The sequence below is a fragment of the Camelus bactrianus genome, chromosome 5 (assembly GCF_048773025.1).
Source record: "Camelus bactrianus isolate YW-2024 breed Bactrian camel chromosome 5, ASM4877302v1, whole genome shotgun sequence".
NCBI classification, from domain to species: domain Eukaryota; kingdom Metazoa; phylum Chordata; class Mammalia; order Artiodactyla; family Camelidae; genus Camelus; species Camelus bactrianus.
The window spans coordinates 72,833,187-72,852,174 of NC_133543.1; the positions used below are offsets into that span (position 1 = coordinate 72,833,187).

Genomic DNA, 18,988 nt, shown 5'->3' on the forward strand with positions numbered 1-18,988 from the left:
CTGAAGATCACTTACCACTGCTATAAGCGAATTAACTCAAACACAACCAGGAATGTTATTCATCATTCTAAACTGTTGATTATGCTTAAAAGAGTGTCAAGGAGAAATTCCATTCTCCAACTCACTAATTTTACTTTGAAGGATTCTGAATTCTTAATAGCCTATCATATAAAAGCCAAGAATCCAATTAGCAAGCTCTCAAAAGTTAAAAGAAAAAAAAAAAAAACCAACCTCACAACTCCCCAAATGAAAGCAATTTCTAAGCGTTTTTAATATAGCTATGGCTTCCGTCTTGTACGTTCTGAAACTAACCAGAGTATCTCCTGTTTCGGGTACCTGAATAAATAGCTCTCCAACAGATGCTATTTCAGCTACTTCCTAATTTCAATCTCCCAATAGATCATACTCCACCTAGAACAGCTACAGTTAAAAACTAAAATATAATGCTTAATACAATTTCAAGACAAAAACTTATTTTCAAAGCAAATGAATACTGTAAATAACAACCAGAGTTAAAATAACAAAATTCATTGTTTCATAAAATTTCTGGGCTCAGACAGGAGACAACTGAACGTGGGAGCATGTCTGTCACTTCTGCTCCATATGCCCAAAGCGTTTCTGCGCAGAACCGTATTCACGGTCAGTGGCATCAGCACCGGACGAACCTATTCCCTGCAATGAACCTGCTCTGTTATGAAGTACATTTCTTCTCACCCTTCTCCATTTTATTCATAGAAATTGTACATTTTCAAATTCTCCCATTACTAACAAAATGGATTTTTTTCCCTGCAATGTGTTCATTTCCTACTGTGCTTATTAAATTGTAATTTAACAACATTTAAAAAGATTTTATTTGTGCAGCTCCAATAAAGAATAACTAGAATAAGCTGATTTTTTTTTTTAAGTTTCTGGCCTCTGGTACAGGGATAGCAAATACATTTATTCTCAGTTTCAGCTCCAGTCAACTATTATGATTATACACGAAGCATCATGTTAAGAGAGGGGGCCTGGGCCAGGTTCAGAAAATAAAGAGCACCAGGAGGCAGGCCAGGAACACAGAAGGGAGCAGTGGCAGACCAACAGACCCAGCCAGACTGGTCTTGTGAGGACGGGATGAAGTTATAGGCTACTTATCTCCTTGCCCTTTGTTTCTCATCCTCCTTTTTCTATCTTTCAGCTTCTTTGATTGGTGATTCCACACTGAGTGGACCAAAACAAGGAAACAAAAAGTCAAATCAGTTGATACTTTCTGGCAATTCAAACTAAAAATCTTAATAGGAGAGGGGAGGGTATAGCTCAATGGTAGAGTGCATGCTTAGCACGCACAAGGTTCTGGGTTCAATCCCCAGTATCTCAGTTAAAAAAATAATAAATAAATAAATACATACATGCATACCTAATTACCCCCTCAAAAATTTTTTTTTGAACTTGAATAGGGCAGGAGTTAAAGATATAATAAACTATGTTTTAAAGCCCTGATGATCATGATGCTTTAAGTTATACGATTTAAATCTTGTTTATTAAGTATGTATTTGTCCAGAGCATACTTCTCTGCTCTAATATGAAGACTTTATTAACCTGATTATAAGAGTGAAGTTAAAATAAAGAGGATGAATTTAAGTATAACTTTTTTGTAACTAAATACCTGTGGATTTCAATTTCTAGTTCATCGATTCTAAGACATAACAATTTTAAGCATTTTAACATCTTTGCAATCAGGATCCATCTTGCAATCAATGTGGCTGATTTAAGCCTAGAAAAGTCTTTCTCTGACACCTCTGGTGAGATCAAGAAAACTCTCAGCATCAAAGTGTCTTAGTTCCATGAACAATAACTATGTGTCCCCTTATTCTTTCAGTTCTCACTGAAAAGTCACAGTAAATCAGAGCTAGAAGGAATGGTATAAATCTCGTTGAAATTCCTCATTTTCACTGATACATAGCTGAATTCCAAAGAGGCAACAGCCCCAGGTAACAGAGTTCACTAAGCAATAGAGCAGAGTTTCATAAACCAAGATGCCTTTCACCACAACTAAGTTTATTCCGTTGGTGTCTACGAATTCAGAACAAAAGTGATTGCTCCTACCACTCTTGGAAAAATGCACCTATCACCTATGAATTTTCAAGTAATGCTTTTCCTAAATGTTTCTGGAACCAAATATAAGTGTTTCTGCTATAATAGAATATACACATTCCTGAAGGCCTCCCATTTTGAACAAGTTCAAATTAATTAATAGCATTTATGGGAGAAAAGAGGTTGGGGCAGATAATGTTTAAAATCTATGCACCTTCATGTCCAGAGCACAACAAGAATAATTGGTACCTTGACAAAGAACTTGGACAGCCCAGACAGGCAGCTCAATATAGCTGGAGGGTACCTCAAGGGAAAATTAAAATGTACAAAAGCAACAGTACAAATGGAGACGGAGCTCTGAGCAGTGAGCTCGTAAGAGCCATCCAGGATCGGGAAGGGGGTAGGGGCGGTGCGTCTCTCTACAGAGAGAACTCTTTGAGCAGGAGCTCACTTTTAATTTCTTAAAATGGAGCCAAAAGCATCCCTGCTTGTATAGGAGTTGCTCTGTTTTTCTTTCCAGCTGAGGGTTATAATCCTACTGCAGCTATTCTGGGCCTCTTTACTTAAAAACCACAAAGAAACCAACACAACTTCCACCTGACATTTTTCCCCTCTACCAACTGTGTGTGAGCTACCTGGTGTTCCAGAAACACATGTTTTAGCAGAACTATATTAAAAACCAGGTATTACCATTGGAAATCTGATAAGTTAGAGAAATCCTTAAAGTAAATCAATGACCCAGGTGGGACAAGAAAACAGTATTCCTGTTTTCACTTTTCCTTCCATATATTCCCAAAAAGTTGTATATTGCATTTAACACTTTGAAACTAAAAATAAGGAGTGACAGAGGTATTGGTAAGTTTCTAAAGTATAATACATACAAATGTGTTTTTATAAAATTTTTAAATGAAACAAAAGCAATGACGTTTCTTTGCCAAATTTAATCAACTGGAACGTGTTACAAGAGTTTGCAAGCAACATAGTACATAAATGTCCCTCCAGATCACTTGTTGCAGTAAGAAGTTCTTACCTGAAGCACAATAGGATCAATGCAAGTAAATTTAGTTTCTTCCCTGTAGAGATACTCAATGGAACACTTCAACAGAAGAATTTTGGGGTTTTTAATAGACGAATTCATCTAAAAAAATGAATACTTTGTTAAAACTTTGAAAGTTTGCACTTTATAGACTTCTTTTAATAATAACTTTAAATTCACACTGTTCATAATTCCTTAGATTATCTCATTATACTCATATTAAAATACTCTCATTTTGCTATTTTGTGGTGATCTTTTATATTTTTTCAAAGCAAATAATTAGTTCAGAGCAATGCAAAATTCTTCAAATTGGCTTTTTATTTTTCTCTAATGTTGTTTTGCCTAATCCTCTATACTCTAAGCAACTTATAAAAAATTTCTAATGTTGCAAGAAAAGATATCAAGCCCTGAGTAGAGGGGAGAGGGGTTTAAGGATGAGCTATTTCACAAACTCCCAGAGATCGACAACTCTTCGAAAAGCAGAACTTAACTCTTCTGAAATTCGAGGATAGAAGGAGAAAAGAAAATACTTCCTGAATGTATTTTTAATAGAATAAATTTCCAAGCAGTCACAAATTTGCAAGCCAAACTGGATAACAAGAAGTTAAAACAGAAAACCTCAAAGCATATCCAGAAGCAAAGACTCAAAAAATAGACTCTAACCACACAACTAAAGCCACAGGCAGAACAGCCTGAGTCCTACAATCGAAATTTCCGAGCTTACAGAGGCCAAACCGGCAAATGGCCCTGAAAGCAGTGACTCATCAGCTGGGAAACTACATTCAGGGCTCCTAAAGCTACTACAAATTAAAGACTATCTCTAAATATAGTCAGTGGAGCAAGACAGCCATTCATGCATACGTTTCTACCAAACCCACATACAGTTTTTAGTTCTGGAGATGAGCACAACATATTTACCCCTGAATTCAACAAAGACCATTTAATTTGATTTAAAGTACTACTCTTGATGGTTGAAGCGCTGTTTTAATAAGACTCTATATAGAAATATGGACTCTGGATCATTGCTATGAAATAATATTAAATCAAAACATACTTTTATTTATCTATAGTCACTAACAATTTTCAGGAGGCTTAATGCCTTACAAAAAATAAATTATTAGTCTCTGCCTAGAGAAGAGTGAAAACAGGACCACAGTTCGTCCATCCAGTTGCTCAGGGTAGCATCTGCCTGAACTCTCACTGTAACCAAATCAGCATCCTGAGGTGGGGCTAGGGTATCTCCATTTTTAATAAGTTCCCCTAAGTGATTCTGAAGCACAGGAAGGTCTGAGAACACTGTTAAAGATCAGTGGTTTCTCATAATGTGCGAACCAATAAACAACACTGGAAATACCCGTTGTGCCTCCATTAAGAGGCCCCACCCTTCCCCGACCCAGCCTCCCCGTCCCCTAAACATACTGAAGGAGAATGGCTAGGGTTTGGGCTCAGGAGTCTACATTTTTTGAAACAAGGTCCACAGGTGACCCTGATGCACACTACACTCTGTGAATCAGGAGCCTCCAGAATAAAGTTCAAGACCTTTAGTGAGATACAAACCCTTCCTTGGCTGCTTCCTCCAGCCTCATCTCCTGCCATTTCCCATCTTGCACCTTAGGACCTCAGAGTTTCCTTAATACACCTGGTTACTTCACCCTACTTCTTTGTGCTAGTGCTAGAAAGAGGCCTCAGGGCTAAAAGCAGACAGGAAAGATGACAAGGATAACTGAAATCCAGTGATAATTCTGAGCTGAGCCCTATGAAGAAGAACAAAGTTTTCAAATGGTAGGCCTCTGGAAGGACTCCAGTCTGTTAGAAAATCTTGTCCCCCTAAGATGCAGTGGGGTCAAGGGAGAAATGTTATCACTGTCCTATCACCCTGCTGGTCCAGAAACCTTCTTCTGTCTGATGAATTCCCACTATCCAAGTCATAGTCATCGTTGGCTCTGGGAGACTCTCCCTGAACATCCAAAATTTCACCCTCACAGCAGACACCACTCGTCACCTCTCAATGTCCATTCTCCTTTTCGTCCATGATTAGGGCACCTCCAACTTGATAGCTTGGCACATAGTCATAGTTTGCTGAACTTCACTGCTGAACTGAATCAATTACCTTTTTATGTGCAATATTCTTGGTACAAACAAATCCATTGACAACCACAGAATCAAACTTCTTTCCACCGGGGATCTAATGAAACAATTAAGAAAACAATAAAATTCAATTATACATCCTTAGAATCTAGTCAAATCAATGCTATTATTTATTTCTACTTTTTAACTATTATGTAACCAAATAAGCACAAAAAATTCCAATATGTATTTCTTCCTTTCAACCAATAATTAATGGCATCTTAGCACATCATCAATTTTCCCACTTCCTACTCTCTGACATACTATCTGGTACTCTAAAATATCACTTGACCAAAAAAATTGATGCCAGATGTCAATTAAGACCATTATTAAGTTAAATATTATAGGCAACAAATACAGAAGAGACTCCATTACTATCTAAATAAAGCAACTACCCCCTGCTTTTCCTCAGAACAGTGACAGTAATCTGTGGGACCAGGCGTTCTCATAGATGACACATCAGGAAGAGGAAGTAAGAAAGTTTGGGCTCCCAACTCTCTACAAGTCCAGCTCACCCTTGCCCCCAGTTCAGCTCTCACTTCCTATGAGTGGCTTCCATGACCCCCAAGTGCACTGCTAACAAACACAGCAAACAGAAAAACCTCCCCCTCGTCGCCTAGCACCCCTCATGGTATGAGCCTTTCAGAGCACCATTAAGAGACAAATTATTCTCAGGCCCATCTCATTAGTTCCCAGCATTAGGGAAGCATTTAGCAGAGCTCACTTTTTTGATGTGGACAAACTGACGGATGTCCATGTCATCATCCCGGTTCTTGACATCAGGTCGGACTGTCTGAACAACCTGGCAGACTAGTGACACAATGATGTCCCTCCAAGATGGTGACAATGATTCATTATGGAGCAACTGTTGGAGTAGTGCCATCATGTGGTTATGGTTAGCTGAACTACAAAAATGTTACAGGAAAGAAGTTTGCATAGTTAATACTGACAGAGACAATAATTCTGAAAATGCAACAAACAGTCTACAAAGAAAGGAACAAATGAATTATGGCTCACAGATAAGATCTTCTTAGTCAATTTTATTCTTTCAGCAAATCTGCGCCTTAATGATTTTGTACATAAATGAAATCTGTGATTATCTTCAATTAAGATGACCCATTCAATCTGATGAAATTTATAACACATAAATGACAAAAGGGACAGACAAGCACAATTTAGGACTCATGTTTTATAAAAAATTTCAACAGAATAGGCTTTATTTCCTAAGTAATGTTAGTATTTTTGACTTTATAAGGAAGAACTATATATGTGCCTATCACGTCACTGAAGAGTATAAAAATGCAGAATTAAAACTGAAAAGCCTTACAGCAACCTCTCCATGGCTTGTTTCTCTCCATTCTCTTCCCTTAGCAGCTCCAGGTTGTTATGATGCCAACCCAAAGGTGTGAAAGGCAGCTCTTTGGATTTTTCTTCAACTCGACGATTAAATAAGGATTCTAAGTGTAAAATAAAAAATTATACTTCATTGTCATGTTTTGCACCATCTACTCCTAGAAATAGAAATTGCCGCCTTATTTTAAAAAAATTTTTAACTTATCCAATTCAAAATGTTGGTGTAAAAAACACAAGGACATTTACATACATAAAGAAAAGAATGAAATCTGAGTTAGATCATCAATATTCTCAACAGTCAAAAACAGACAGAACTGTGAAAAGCAAATTTACATAAGCCAACTAACACTCTAAAGAAAATAACTATAAATACAGCCTCTGGAAAACAAATAAAACGTTTTTTTACAGTCCTTTTATTTATTTGGGGACATTAAAAAACAAGGTGGTTAATTTTCTCTATAAAATCACAAACTGAAAACTGCATTCAACAGAAATCTGAATGCAAGCAGAACAACATGTGATCGTGGGGGTGCTGAACTTTAAAGAGAAAAACTCAGCTCGGATACATCTGAATTGGTACACGGCAGCATAGAAAGCATATTCAGACAATCCTTTTAGTGTTTCTTTTTCAATACTGGAACAAAGGCTTTCTTTTTTACTGGCAAAACTTCTACAAGTCAGACCTAAAAATTAACTACAAAGAAATTAAAACATGACAAAAAAACAATTTATGTAAACTTTTGTAAATGGATCAAGACAAAAAATATTAAGATAGTATTAAATGCTTTGCAAAAAAGATGCTCACTAAATAACTGTTGAAAAATGTGACTGAATAAATGGAAATAGGTGAAAAATGCTTAAAAAATTCTCTAATCTTTCCTATCCTAAAGCAAAGTAAACAAAAACACTTTGGAACAGTCCAGCAGACCACACAGTAAAGCATGAGTCCATCCCAAGTGAGGTACAAGAACTGCACATTTCAATTATGTAAATCCTTGGTCTACAAACATCTCATTAAACGAGATGCCTGGAGGTGAATTTAGAAACATTGCTAAGTTATGACACCAGCTACAAGTGGCTGCCCTTGTACCAGCTTGCCCCACCTTCTTTTGTGTGAAACTCTCCCATTATCTGAGGCCTAATCTGTAGAGTGTTATGGACCGATTAAGTACGTCTTCACTCCACGGCAAGCTAAGTAGGGAAGGGGTTAGAAAAGGCTTGTATTCTTCTGTACTTCCTTTTGTCCCCAAAGAAATGATCAGCATAACTAGTTATTTATCTTCTGTCTACTTCTCTTGTCAGCTCCAAAGGGCAGGCAGCATCCTCAACTGGATAAGGTGTGCCTGTGGGGTTTCTGATAAGCTTGACAATTCCTGACGGTATGAGTATCAATACTTAATACTATATTCATGACATAGGAAAGCATTAACTATTTATGTCTTTAAATGAATAAAATTCAAATTCTATTTTAAAAAGCTCTTAAACAACTACTTTTCAGACCAGAGACCTTCTTCAAACCAAATTCAAGTTTAAATTTTCGGTTCTCAACAGGTATGTTACTACACATATTAAAATCTGTGTTCCTGTGATACTAAAATAATCAAATATATTGTCAGAACCTACTCTGCGCCAGTCAATGTGCTAGGCCCCAAGTATATCCTCACAAACAAAAGAGACACCACCCCATGTATAGCTTTTGATAAAATTACCTTTGATGAAGGCGTCACTTATTGAGAGCTGTTGTCCTCCATTGTCAGAAATCAAATACTCTGCATACCAGGGAGAGAGCAGAGAGAGGAGGAAGGAAAGAAGAGGCTTATGACTATAACACAGCAGCGTAATTATACAGAAAACACACCCACACACAAAGTATTACTCATACTAAACCCATCACTGCCCGGCCAATTCAAGAAAACTTTAGGCTAAAATGTCTGTTTATAACTTGCTCTGCACACATCACACTAAACTTGATAAGGCTTAAATTAATAACTCAACAGAACCTTCAGACAGTAGCGACAGAAAATCTTTAACAGATCATTTTTCCCTTACCAAAAGTGAACTGATTTATGAAAATTATGATCATTAGTAATTTGCATGACAAGCCTAAAAAGTTATACTCTTTCTCATATATAACTGTATTATTTAACAAATGATGAGTCCACCTATAAACAAGGTAGTTTCAGATAGAGAATCCACCTCATAAAACATAAGGTGGGTTTTTTTAAATTTCAGAATATAAGCTATAAAACAAATGAATACAAAAGTGACAATGGCAGGGAATAAAGTTATAACTCATCAGGATTTTTCTTAGGTTTTGAATTAGTTATAGTTTTTCAAAAATTCTAATCAAATACTTCCAAATATTTGCCAAAAAACAGCCGCTGAACACACTCTGAGCATGTTCTTCCAGAACTTTTAGAATATTGAATAGTTTTCTTTTAAGTGAAACTTATTCTTTACTTTTACTTCCCCATGACCTTTTCTCTGGGTCTGTGACCAAGCACAGCTCAAATGAGGTTCTTTCTACCATGAAAATTTAACCATAACGCATTTTAAGTCCTTTAAGACGAAGGTGCTTCACAAAATTCTTTCCGAGCAGATTTCATTTATAAATAGGCTTAAAAAGTCAATGTTTATAAGCCAATATGCTCATCCTTCAAACAAGAAAGTAGAGAAAAGGCATTATTTCAAAAATTCAAGGATGCCATGCCAAACACAGTAAAATCAAGTATGTGGACAAGTGAAAATAGATGTTACACTTTACTTCTACACCTCCCTCACAGTAATTAATGACGTCAACCCCTGTTCATTCAACTGATGCAGTGGCTTTACAAGCTTTACTTTTCATACTAAAAGATATATACACACATACATAATTCCAAAAGTGACGGATTTTTCCCATTATGAAAAAATTTCAAACAAACAAAAAATCCTGTATACCGTCCACTTAGATTCAACAATTGTTAACTTGCCATATCTGATTTCTCTCTCCATATACGCATACTTTTTTCCCAGGCCATTTGAAATTACACACATCATGACACTTTACCACTAATACTTCAGCATGCATCTCTTAAAAATAAGGTCATTCTTCTTGATGACCATACCGTTTATACACTTAAGAAAACTGACACTTTCTTAATACCATCAAATCAGGCCATATTCAAATTTATCTAACTGTCCCGAAACGCTTTTTTTCCCCTCAAACCTGGATCCATTAAGCTTCATGCACTGCATTCTCTTCATTCTCTTTTAATCAAAAGCAGACCTCTCCTGTTTTTTCTTTTTTATGATACTGAATTTTGAAAGACCCAGGCCAAATGTCCTGGGAAACATGCCCCATTCTGGATTTGATGCACTGTTTCCTCATGGTGCTGTTCACCTTGCTCCTATACCCCCATGCTTCCCAATAAATAGGAAGTTACGTCTAGAGGTTTGTGGAAGCCATGATTCTCACTTTCTTCTCTAGGTTCTACTTGCTAACTTTCCAAGAACCATTCAGAATCCTGCTTCCAACACATAACGTATTTTAACTGCATAACTCTCCAAGACCAATAGTGAAAAATTAAACCAGAAGATCTCATTGTCTCAGTTTTACAAGTTTCTGAAAATGGGGGGGTTTACTTATGTAATATAAAACACATGAGCAGTTTTTTTTTAAGTATGTATTTTCAATTTTATAAATTCAAATTTCCTCAACCTTAAAAGATAGAGAATGATCCTTAAGAGTTAAGAAGTACTACCTGTAACTTTAACAGAAAGATAAAAAGCACCTATTCTCATTTATATTTAAGAGGAATGAAAACCAGAAGCAGGGTAGTCTGCTGGTTAGGGAAGCTAGGGAAGACTTCCCTCACTAGACCACTCTGATGATCTTTATTTTCTGGTAACCGGTGTTCCTCTTAACTGGAGTGCATAAAAAATAACTTATTGTATTTCAACTTCACAAGAAAAACAGAAAAAAGAATAATTTTTGGTAGTATGCTAAAAACTAAGAGAGAACTGTGAAAGCCAGAAACATTTATTAAGGGATTTGTAAAGTCCTCAGATTATAGACTCTCAAGGTTGCAAATGACCTAAAAGGTCAGTCTAATAATTATCTTCTTTCTGTGTGTGTGTGTGTGTGTGTGTGTGTGTGTGTGTGTGTGTACACATATATACAATGGAATTATAACTCAGTCACAAAAAAGAATGAAGTCTTGCTATTTGTGAAAATATGGGTGGACTTGGCATTATGCTAGGTGAAATAAGTCTCTGAAAGACAAAAACTATATGATTTTACTCATACGTAGAATCTAAAAAATAAAACAAATGAACAAACATAACAAAACAGAAACAGAGCTATAGATACAAAGAACAAACAGGTGGTTGCCAGAGGGGAAGAGGGTGGAAGGAGGGAAAAAACAGCTGATGGAGACTAAGGGACAATAAACTTCCAGTTGCAAAATAAATACGTCATGGATATGAAATGTACAGTGTGGGGAATACAGTAATATCTTTGTATGGTGACACATGGTAACTAGACTTAACTGGTGATCATTTCAAAACGTATAGAAACACGGAATCACTATGTTGTGTAGTTAGCAACTAATGTTATAGATCAATTATACTTCAAAAACAAACACACAGGGAAAGAGAGAAGACTGGTGGTTACTAGAGGAAGAGTTGGGGGACAGGGAATTGGATGAAGGTAGTCAAAAGGTACAAACTTCCAGTTATAAGATAAGTAAGTACCAGGGATGTAATGCACAGCACAATAAATATAATTAACACTGCTATATGTCATTTGTGAAAGTTGTTAAGAAAGTAAATTCTAACAGTTCTCATCACAAGGAAAAATATTTTTTCTATTTAATTTTGTATCTATGTGAGATGATGAATGTTCATTAAACTTATGCTGTACAATTTAAATGTATACAGTGCTTTATGCTAATTATACCTCAAAAAAACTGAAAGAAAAACAATAGCAACAACCGGGCATTCTCTAACTCTTCATTGTCTTGGACTTCACCTCCTCTTGAAAGTGAGTGTCTTTTCCTGGTAAGATTATCTTGACAGAGATTTTTTTTAAAAAGCTTCAGTTAATATTATTATCAAGTTCCCCAAATAACTGGCCTAATTTTTCTTTCTCTGCATCACAGTTTTAAGTCTTTTCCAAGATACCCTTGGCATTTCCTCCAACCTTCAGTGCAATCTGGACTTCTGCTAACCTGCCACTTTTCTAATAGTGCTGGCTCCTCTTTCAGACTGATCCTCAAATGAAAGTTGCCTCTCACAAATTTTGTAGAAAATCTTTTTAAAGGGTTGAGACCAGAGAGTTTCCAGAGGAGTCATGATGGTTTTTCCAACTGCAGATGCGTCCCCTTTAATTTTCCTTAGAGACACAATTTGAGGTTGTACTGTCACAGTGTCATCCTGGAGCCTTCTATTCCATTCTTCTCCCAACATTACGAAGTTAGGTTTCATAGAGTAAATGTCTGCCTCTGCTCAGCGGTTCACCTCTCACTATTACGAATTCCACGATGACAGGTCTCTTTCTTCACAGTTTTCAAAAAGTTCCTTAATTTCTCAGGAAATGAAATCATCAGCAAGTCAAGAATGCTTTTCACACTCTACTTTCAGAACAATGAAATTGCCAACAGATGTGTCCAGAGAACAGATACCCTCTCACAAAAGGTCATCCCACCTCTGAATCACATCTGTAATTTATATAACAAAAATCCAACATCTTCCATGCGACAAAAGTCTACGTTAGTTCTCACAAAAGTGTCACTCCTGCTTCACTGTCCTTTCATACTCACCCGAATGTTCCCTACTATTTTTCCAATTTCTGTTTTGAGGATTCCCATAAAGATATGTATCTTACTCATATTCACTGCTAGTCAGGTCTCCTCTTTTCCCACACCCTTTTTAAATGTCTATTCTTAAATAAGATATACCTTTTTATTAGATATCTCTTAAATGACATTTTACCACAACTTGATAATGGCTAATATTGACAATTACAAGAAATTTGTTGTAGAAATGTGAATTTGTTGCCAATTACTTAAGCACAGATGTGTAAGTTCAAAAGCTTCTCTCTTCTGATCCTATTTTTAGGCTCAAAATAGGGAGCAGTGAAGAATTAGGCAAGCATTTCTGATCTAAGTAAGGAGATAATTCAAATTTATAGCACTATTAAATATTAAAAATTCAAACTCCTGGTGAAATCATGGAATAAACTGCTTCATCTTTAGAATAGTGATTTTTTTCAGTTACTATAACATAATGACATATACTATAACAGAGTTACTTATTTACTTATGTATTTTTATTTATTTACTTTTACTAATGTCACCTTAGAGTTAAAATTTAAATTGGCTTTTAATTACATCTAACAAAGTAAACTTCATCATCCACTTAAAAAAAAAAGGCATTTCATTCCTATGTACTGCTATGTTGGAGTTTAGTAATGGTTATATTATTTTTCTTTTTATATCAAATATCTTTTGAATATGGCCTTTATTATTTTTAAGTCAGTAAACTAAAGCCTCAAATAAGATAGCTAAAAATAATTTGTTTTGTATTAAATACAGAAGAAAACTTTTTTACAAACATAGCACATACACAATAAGCATTTTAAATTATAGCAGAAAAACATTTTGGAACGTGTAAATGTTTTTCCCCAGCATAGTTCAAGCATCTGAAAAATTCAGTGAAATACTATGCTTCTGGGTAACAGCATAAGCAAACAGGCTTTAAAATATTAAATGAAGAAAGAGAAATGAAGAGAGCAGAACATCCATGTTATAAATGCAAAGAAATGCCACCTTGGAAGTTGCACATTATGCTAAGGGAAAGGCAGTCAGATGTAGCTCCTAATTTTAAAGACGACAAGCTTTACACTGGGTGTGGTGATACTGAGGGAGAAAACAAGAAATAAAAGGAACTGGAGCCAACCAAAAAAAAAACATGTGGGGAGGAGGTGTGGGGAATATGAGAAAGGGTGGACCAAAACCCACACCAGATCCCCTCAGCCCTACAGGACAGAGGAAGCCAGAGGACAGGCTGGCACAAGTTCTATAGCCAGCAATCCAGCCTGTGTTTGGATCCAGACGGTGACTACCTCCTACCTTTTTGGTCAGCAGGGTGAGGGGGCACATGTGGGTACTTGGAGGGCTTCTTGATATGGAAGTTCACGTTGTCCAGCTCCACGTTCAGGCTGATAGAAGCGGCTGAGTCACTGTCCACTGTGGACTGGAAACTGCTGACTGATGTGCGCTTGCTAGGACTGGCAGAATCTTTTAGTGTCAGGGAGGGGAAAGAAATACAGGGAGGGGAAGGGAGTAAAAACGGGTTTCATCAGGGTATTGGAGGAAAGGAGAAAGATGTTTTTTTAATATACAAGCCCAATGTGCAATACCAAAATGGATACAGTATTTTCATGTACTTCTGTGTAGACTTAATAAAATTTAAACATGTTAAACATAAAATGAATTTTTAAAATGAAGAAAGGTATTGGAGGTTCTGCAGAGAGAAGGTCTGATACCACAGTGAGGAGGTGAGAAAGTTATCTACTGCGACATTATTAGCTCAGAGTTATTTTTAAGCTGCTGCAAACTAAAGAGAATGGCAAAATCTGAAAACACCAGTAGCCTAACACATGGGTTTCTTAAGAAAATACTGTATCTAGGACAAGGATTGCTATCAGATGTTGTTCACATTTAGTTGGAGCCATAAATCTTAAAAGTAGGATTGTTTCAACTAAATAAACAAAAACAGTCATTTTATCATACATACACAGTAATAATTCATAAAAAACTAACATGTCAGAAAGTGAAACTCACTGGTCAAATTATCGTCACCTTCTTCAGCTATCTGTTCTGTGTCGCTGTCATCAAATTTTATGTCTTTAAACCAGGATGGCTCGGAGTGTCCTTCCACAGAGTTCACTGAGTCACTGTCCGGAGAAGGGGTCTCAGAAAATTCTGTACTCTGAAAGGGTCAAGACAGGATCCAAGTAATTGACCCTCAATGGCAGTGATGTTGAGGCTGTCACACAACATTTCTACAAAGCTAACCACTGAATAAATTTATGTAAAAACAAGCAAATTAACAGAAACTAAGTTGTAAACAAGCATCATGCTGGCAATTCCACTCTTAAAATTGTAATATTCATGAATCGGTGGGCTTAGAGGCAGCGTATTATCAACAAAACATAATATACAGATTTTACAGTGATTCTTCTTTTAGTCCTGAGAGTGGATATGGCTGAGAATATATCCTAACCCTGTGCCAATGCTAAGACACACCCTGGAAAACAGTTATTACATTTTAACACATAACACCACTTTTGTGTAATTTGTCTTCTAACCATTGACTTTCCAAATTTAGTTCAAAAAGGTATTACTGAATATTATTTATATCAAAATTAACATAAAGTAAAAGTGAAAGTGTATCTTTTTAAAAAGTTCTATCTTTAATTTCCACTTTCTTAATTAAAAAAAATAGCATATTCATTGTTTTACCATTGCTGTACAATTTAATACTGCTATAGAGAGTTAAAATCAATTGCAATGGTGACATTAAATTTTTTCAATTATTTTATTAAATATATTCCCTCTTAATCCTGAAAACACAAAGTAAAACTAAAAACCACTGAAGGTAAATGATACTTTATAAAGCCAAGCTTAAGAAAAGCCACACCAGATGAAAAGTGTTTGCTTCCAATGGATTTTTCATCACTACTATCTTCCAAGTAAAAACGTTTTAACTCTCCTCAGACAGCAGGGGAAACACGTTAAGAACGTGTATCTTTGGGTAATTCAACTACTTTTCATTTCCACTGATGTAGAAGACTTGGCGACAAAGCTCGCTATATTCTCATCAGCGGTACCACCGAACACTACCTGCAGCGGTCTGTACAGAGCATACTCATCCCTGAAGAGCTGATCGTGATGACTGACACAATCCAGCCAACGTCCATCGACCATTGCCTGTCCAATTGCTATAGCTTGCGCCCTAAATCAAGACCAACAAAAATGAAAACTTTTAAAAGTCAGTCAGAATAATTTTACAAGATGAGACACAAAATTTTTTTTTTCCATTCTACTCAGGAGTTGGAATTTCAAATGTTCCTTGGATAGGTGAGGGATAAAACAAGAAAGACTTGAAGCTAATTAACAGATTTTCCCAGCTACCATAGTAAAGGAGTACCTACTGATAATGCCGTCCCAACAAAACCTCATCTTACTTACACAATCAAGTACTCAGCACATGCATACCCTGTACTTACTAGAGGAGTAAAAAAATGTTGAGAATAGCATGGCTCCTGTCTTGAAGAAGCTTACAGTATTTGTTAAGATGACAATACCAAGTATTACAGATATAGGTATAAAATGTATTATCTATATATACACATAAACTAGACACTTATTGATGCATTGCATTTATATGGCATTTCACAATTTATAAAGTACCTTAGCCCATAATATTTCATTTCATTCTCACAGCTTCTTCACCAGATCATAAATTTTCCTTATTTTAGAGCTAAGAGGTCAAGTCTCAAAGAGACTGAATAACTTGACTGAGAACACAAAGTTAAAAAGAGATACCATCAAAACTGGAACCCAGGACTTCATTCCTTATTGCTGTTTCTCCTCTTCCTACACACTTTCTTCCTCCCAAGAGAGGAAGAACTAATCTAAGCAAGTAGAAAAGCTAGGGGACACATTATCCTGAAAGGCAACAGGACCTGTCTGTTGCTTTTTCACAAATGATTTGTGAGGCAGGCTAGGACACTCCAGGCATGGCTATTGGACCCAGTTCTCAAGACAGGTTGAATGTCCAGATTACGGAGCAGCAGCAGGAGAACCCACCATGGTCTGAGGCTCTAGCACCCCTACCCTGCTTAACTAGAGAGCTCTGTGCTTCAGAAATTACTGCTCTCTGCTGCTTTTAATAAATAAGGTAAACTGTGACCCCATTCGGCTCCTTGCATCTACCCTCAACTGACTACAACCCAGAAGGGAGGAGGATGGAGTAATTAGCACCCCCAACACCAAATGCAGAAAACAAATAGCCCCAACTCACACACATACACAAAAAAAAACACTGCTCCTCTTATATCTACAATGATGTATCATTAAAAATAAATTCATGAATAACATCAAAAAGTCATTCTTAAGATCCCATTACCTTGTAGCAATGTGTCCATTTCGGATTAACCAGTTGACCAATTCCTTTCCTACAATGCAGTTGGGATGCGTTCTCAGCCAGTAGCGGTGATCCTGAAACTCCATTCCACTACTGTGATGGCAGATTTTTTTCCACAGGTCTTTTAACTGAACACTGTCCTGAAATCATATTATGAGCAAGTAATCACCCCTGAGAGAGATGCAATATTCCTTGTCAAACTCATTCCTGTGATTTCTAGTTTCATAAAGGAAACTCAATTCATATTTCTTTGTCATAGCTAACTTACATGATTTAATAGAAATGACACGTGCATGGGGAACAATTTGAACTCAACTCATCTCATTCCAAACATAGTTTTTTCTCTTGAAATACAACTGTCACAAATAATTTTTTTTTCACTTGGTGGCACATACTATCAGTCTCCTGATTATCTAAGCACAAAATTTCACACCCCTCTTAGAGATGGAACAAGGGAGGAACAGTCAATCACACTGAAGTAACTGTTTCTGCCTTCACTCCATCAGATTTTCACCATTCTCACCTATCCCCAACTGCCAGGTGAATTTCCAAGAGAAAGGCCAGCAGTGAAAATTACTCCCTGTTCAAAAAAACTTCAACACTCTTCAGCACCTACAGGTTCAAATCTAAAACTTATAAAGACTGAATTCACCACCTTCTACCAAGCAGCCCCAAATAACTCTATTCTCACTGCCCACAGAATCAAACTTACTATGCCTCTCAGCTTCTCCTAATTAAGAAATCCTACTTTGGTCCATGGAAAATGCCATACTTATTCTCACCTCTGTACCTTTCCCCACCTTAATTAAGATTTTCTTTCTTCACTGCACACCCAAATCCATCCCATCCTTCAAGGTCCAGTCCAAGCTTTTCAATTTAAGGCCTTTCCTGACTCCCTCACTACCAACACTCTATTTTTCACCATTAAAGTATTATTTCTTTTACTATTAAGGACCTGCCCATCAACTTTATTTCTACTTTTTGAATTGTAAGCTGGAGGACAGAAGCTGTATCTTCCATCTCTCTGAGTCACTCTTATGATTAAACACAGTATTTTACTGAGACAAATTCAATACACAGCTGATTATTATCCGCTTAAACATGTAATATTAAATGTCTGAAAAGCATTCCACATGTACGCGAAACATGTTCCAAAGTTTAAACAGCAATCTGGGACCTAACTAAAAGTTAAGCTCTAGTATTATGTAGGCACTTGAATTCTGATTTTGCCAGACGAAAGAGGTCAAGAAAATATTAATGTAGCATATTAGCGTGGACTGCTTGACCAATTTCAGATGATTCTAATAAAAACTTAAGCTAATTACTTGCTCTATTTATCTGCTAATTGGATATTTCATTTATATTTGCCTTAAAAAAAAGGAATCAATGAGATAAACATTTTGTCTGCTCAAAACTGGCAATGGGTCAAAGATACTGGACCGGTACCAGAAGAATTTTGCGTTCATCCTCAGTGGTCTCTGTCCTGACATATGTTCGGTTAGCCTGGGGACTGACGGATGTCTCATATGATGGTACCATGGGAGACCCAGATCGATCCAGTGACAGATTAGTAATGCTAGCTGATCTGGAAATAAAAACAGAAAGTGAAAACACAGTTGTAAATTCTTCATCAATAAACAGAATTACAGTGAAAGCAAGTAAATGCTTACTTGCCAATGTTAATGGCACTTTTAAAAGCAGTTATGATGAGTATGTATGATACTATCAGTGGGGAAGCTGGGAGAAAAGTATCCAGAAATTCTCTACACTATATTTCCAACTTCATGCTGTCTAAAGTTATTTCAAAATAAGTTTAAAACAAAGTCATTATGAAAAGATTATAGGAAAAAATTATAGATGTAGTTCATATCTCAGTAATATTTCAAAGGAAGTAGATATAAACTCTAAAATGCTGAAAATTTGTTTTTGTATTTTTTAATTAACGAATATAAAGTATTACAGTCTAAATGCAGAAATAATCTTGCAGATCAGGGCTAGTAAACTATGGCCTAAGGCCGAACAGTTTTTCCAGAACCAGTGAACTAAGAATTTTTTTTTTAAATTGGATATCTATAATGTTCCAGTGACAGGAAACAATAACTTTGAACTCCAATTCAACTAAGCAAAATGTTATTCCCCCAAAAAGAATTCCTTTCTTTTCCTTAGTAGGCCTATATTAAAAATACTGTCCTCGATTATTATCCT

At 36.3% G+C, this 18,988-nt stretch overlaps 1 protein-coding gene across 8 annotated transcripts in view; it reads right to left on the reverse strand.

Moving 5' to 3' along the window:
- The window catches only part of PIKFYVE (phosphoinositide kinase, FYVE-type zinc finger containing), a 73,228-nt gene that overhangs the window by 31,249 nt on the left and 22,991 nt on the right, over window positions 1-18,988 (reverse strand). For 4 of the 8 annotated variants that reach the window (XM_010960083.3, XM_074364091.1, XM_074364092.1 and 1 more), the window contains 10 exons: window positions 18,230-18,368; window positions 16,766-16,923; window positions 15,478-15,589; window positions 14,416-14,563; window positions 13,702-13,869; window positions 8,299-8,358; window positions 6,564-6,693; window positions 5,961-6,141; window positions 5,220-5,294; window positions 3,104-3,211 (listed from right to left, as the gene is read on the reverse strand). In XM_010960083.3, coding sequence (XP_010958385.1) covers window positions 3,104-3,211; window positions 5,220-5,294; window positions 5,961-6,141; window positions 6,564-6,693; window positions 8,299-8,358; window positions 13,702-13,869; window positions 14,416-14,563; window positions 15,478-15,589; window positions 16,766-16,923; window positions 18,230-18,368 — 1,279 coding nt within the window. Of the gene's footprint in view, window positions 1-3,103; window positions 3,212-5,219; window positions 5,295-5,960; window positions 6,142-6,563; window positions 6,694-8,298; window positions 8,359-13,690; window positions 13,870-14,415; window positions 14,564-15,477; window positions 15,590-16,765; window positions 16,924-18,229; window positions 18,369-18,988 lie in introns of those variants that run through there. The other 4 variants (XM_010960084.3, XM_074364093.1, XM_045520490.2 and 1 more) reach the window with 2 other exon arrangements.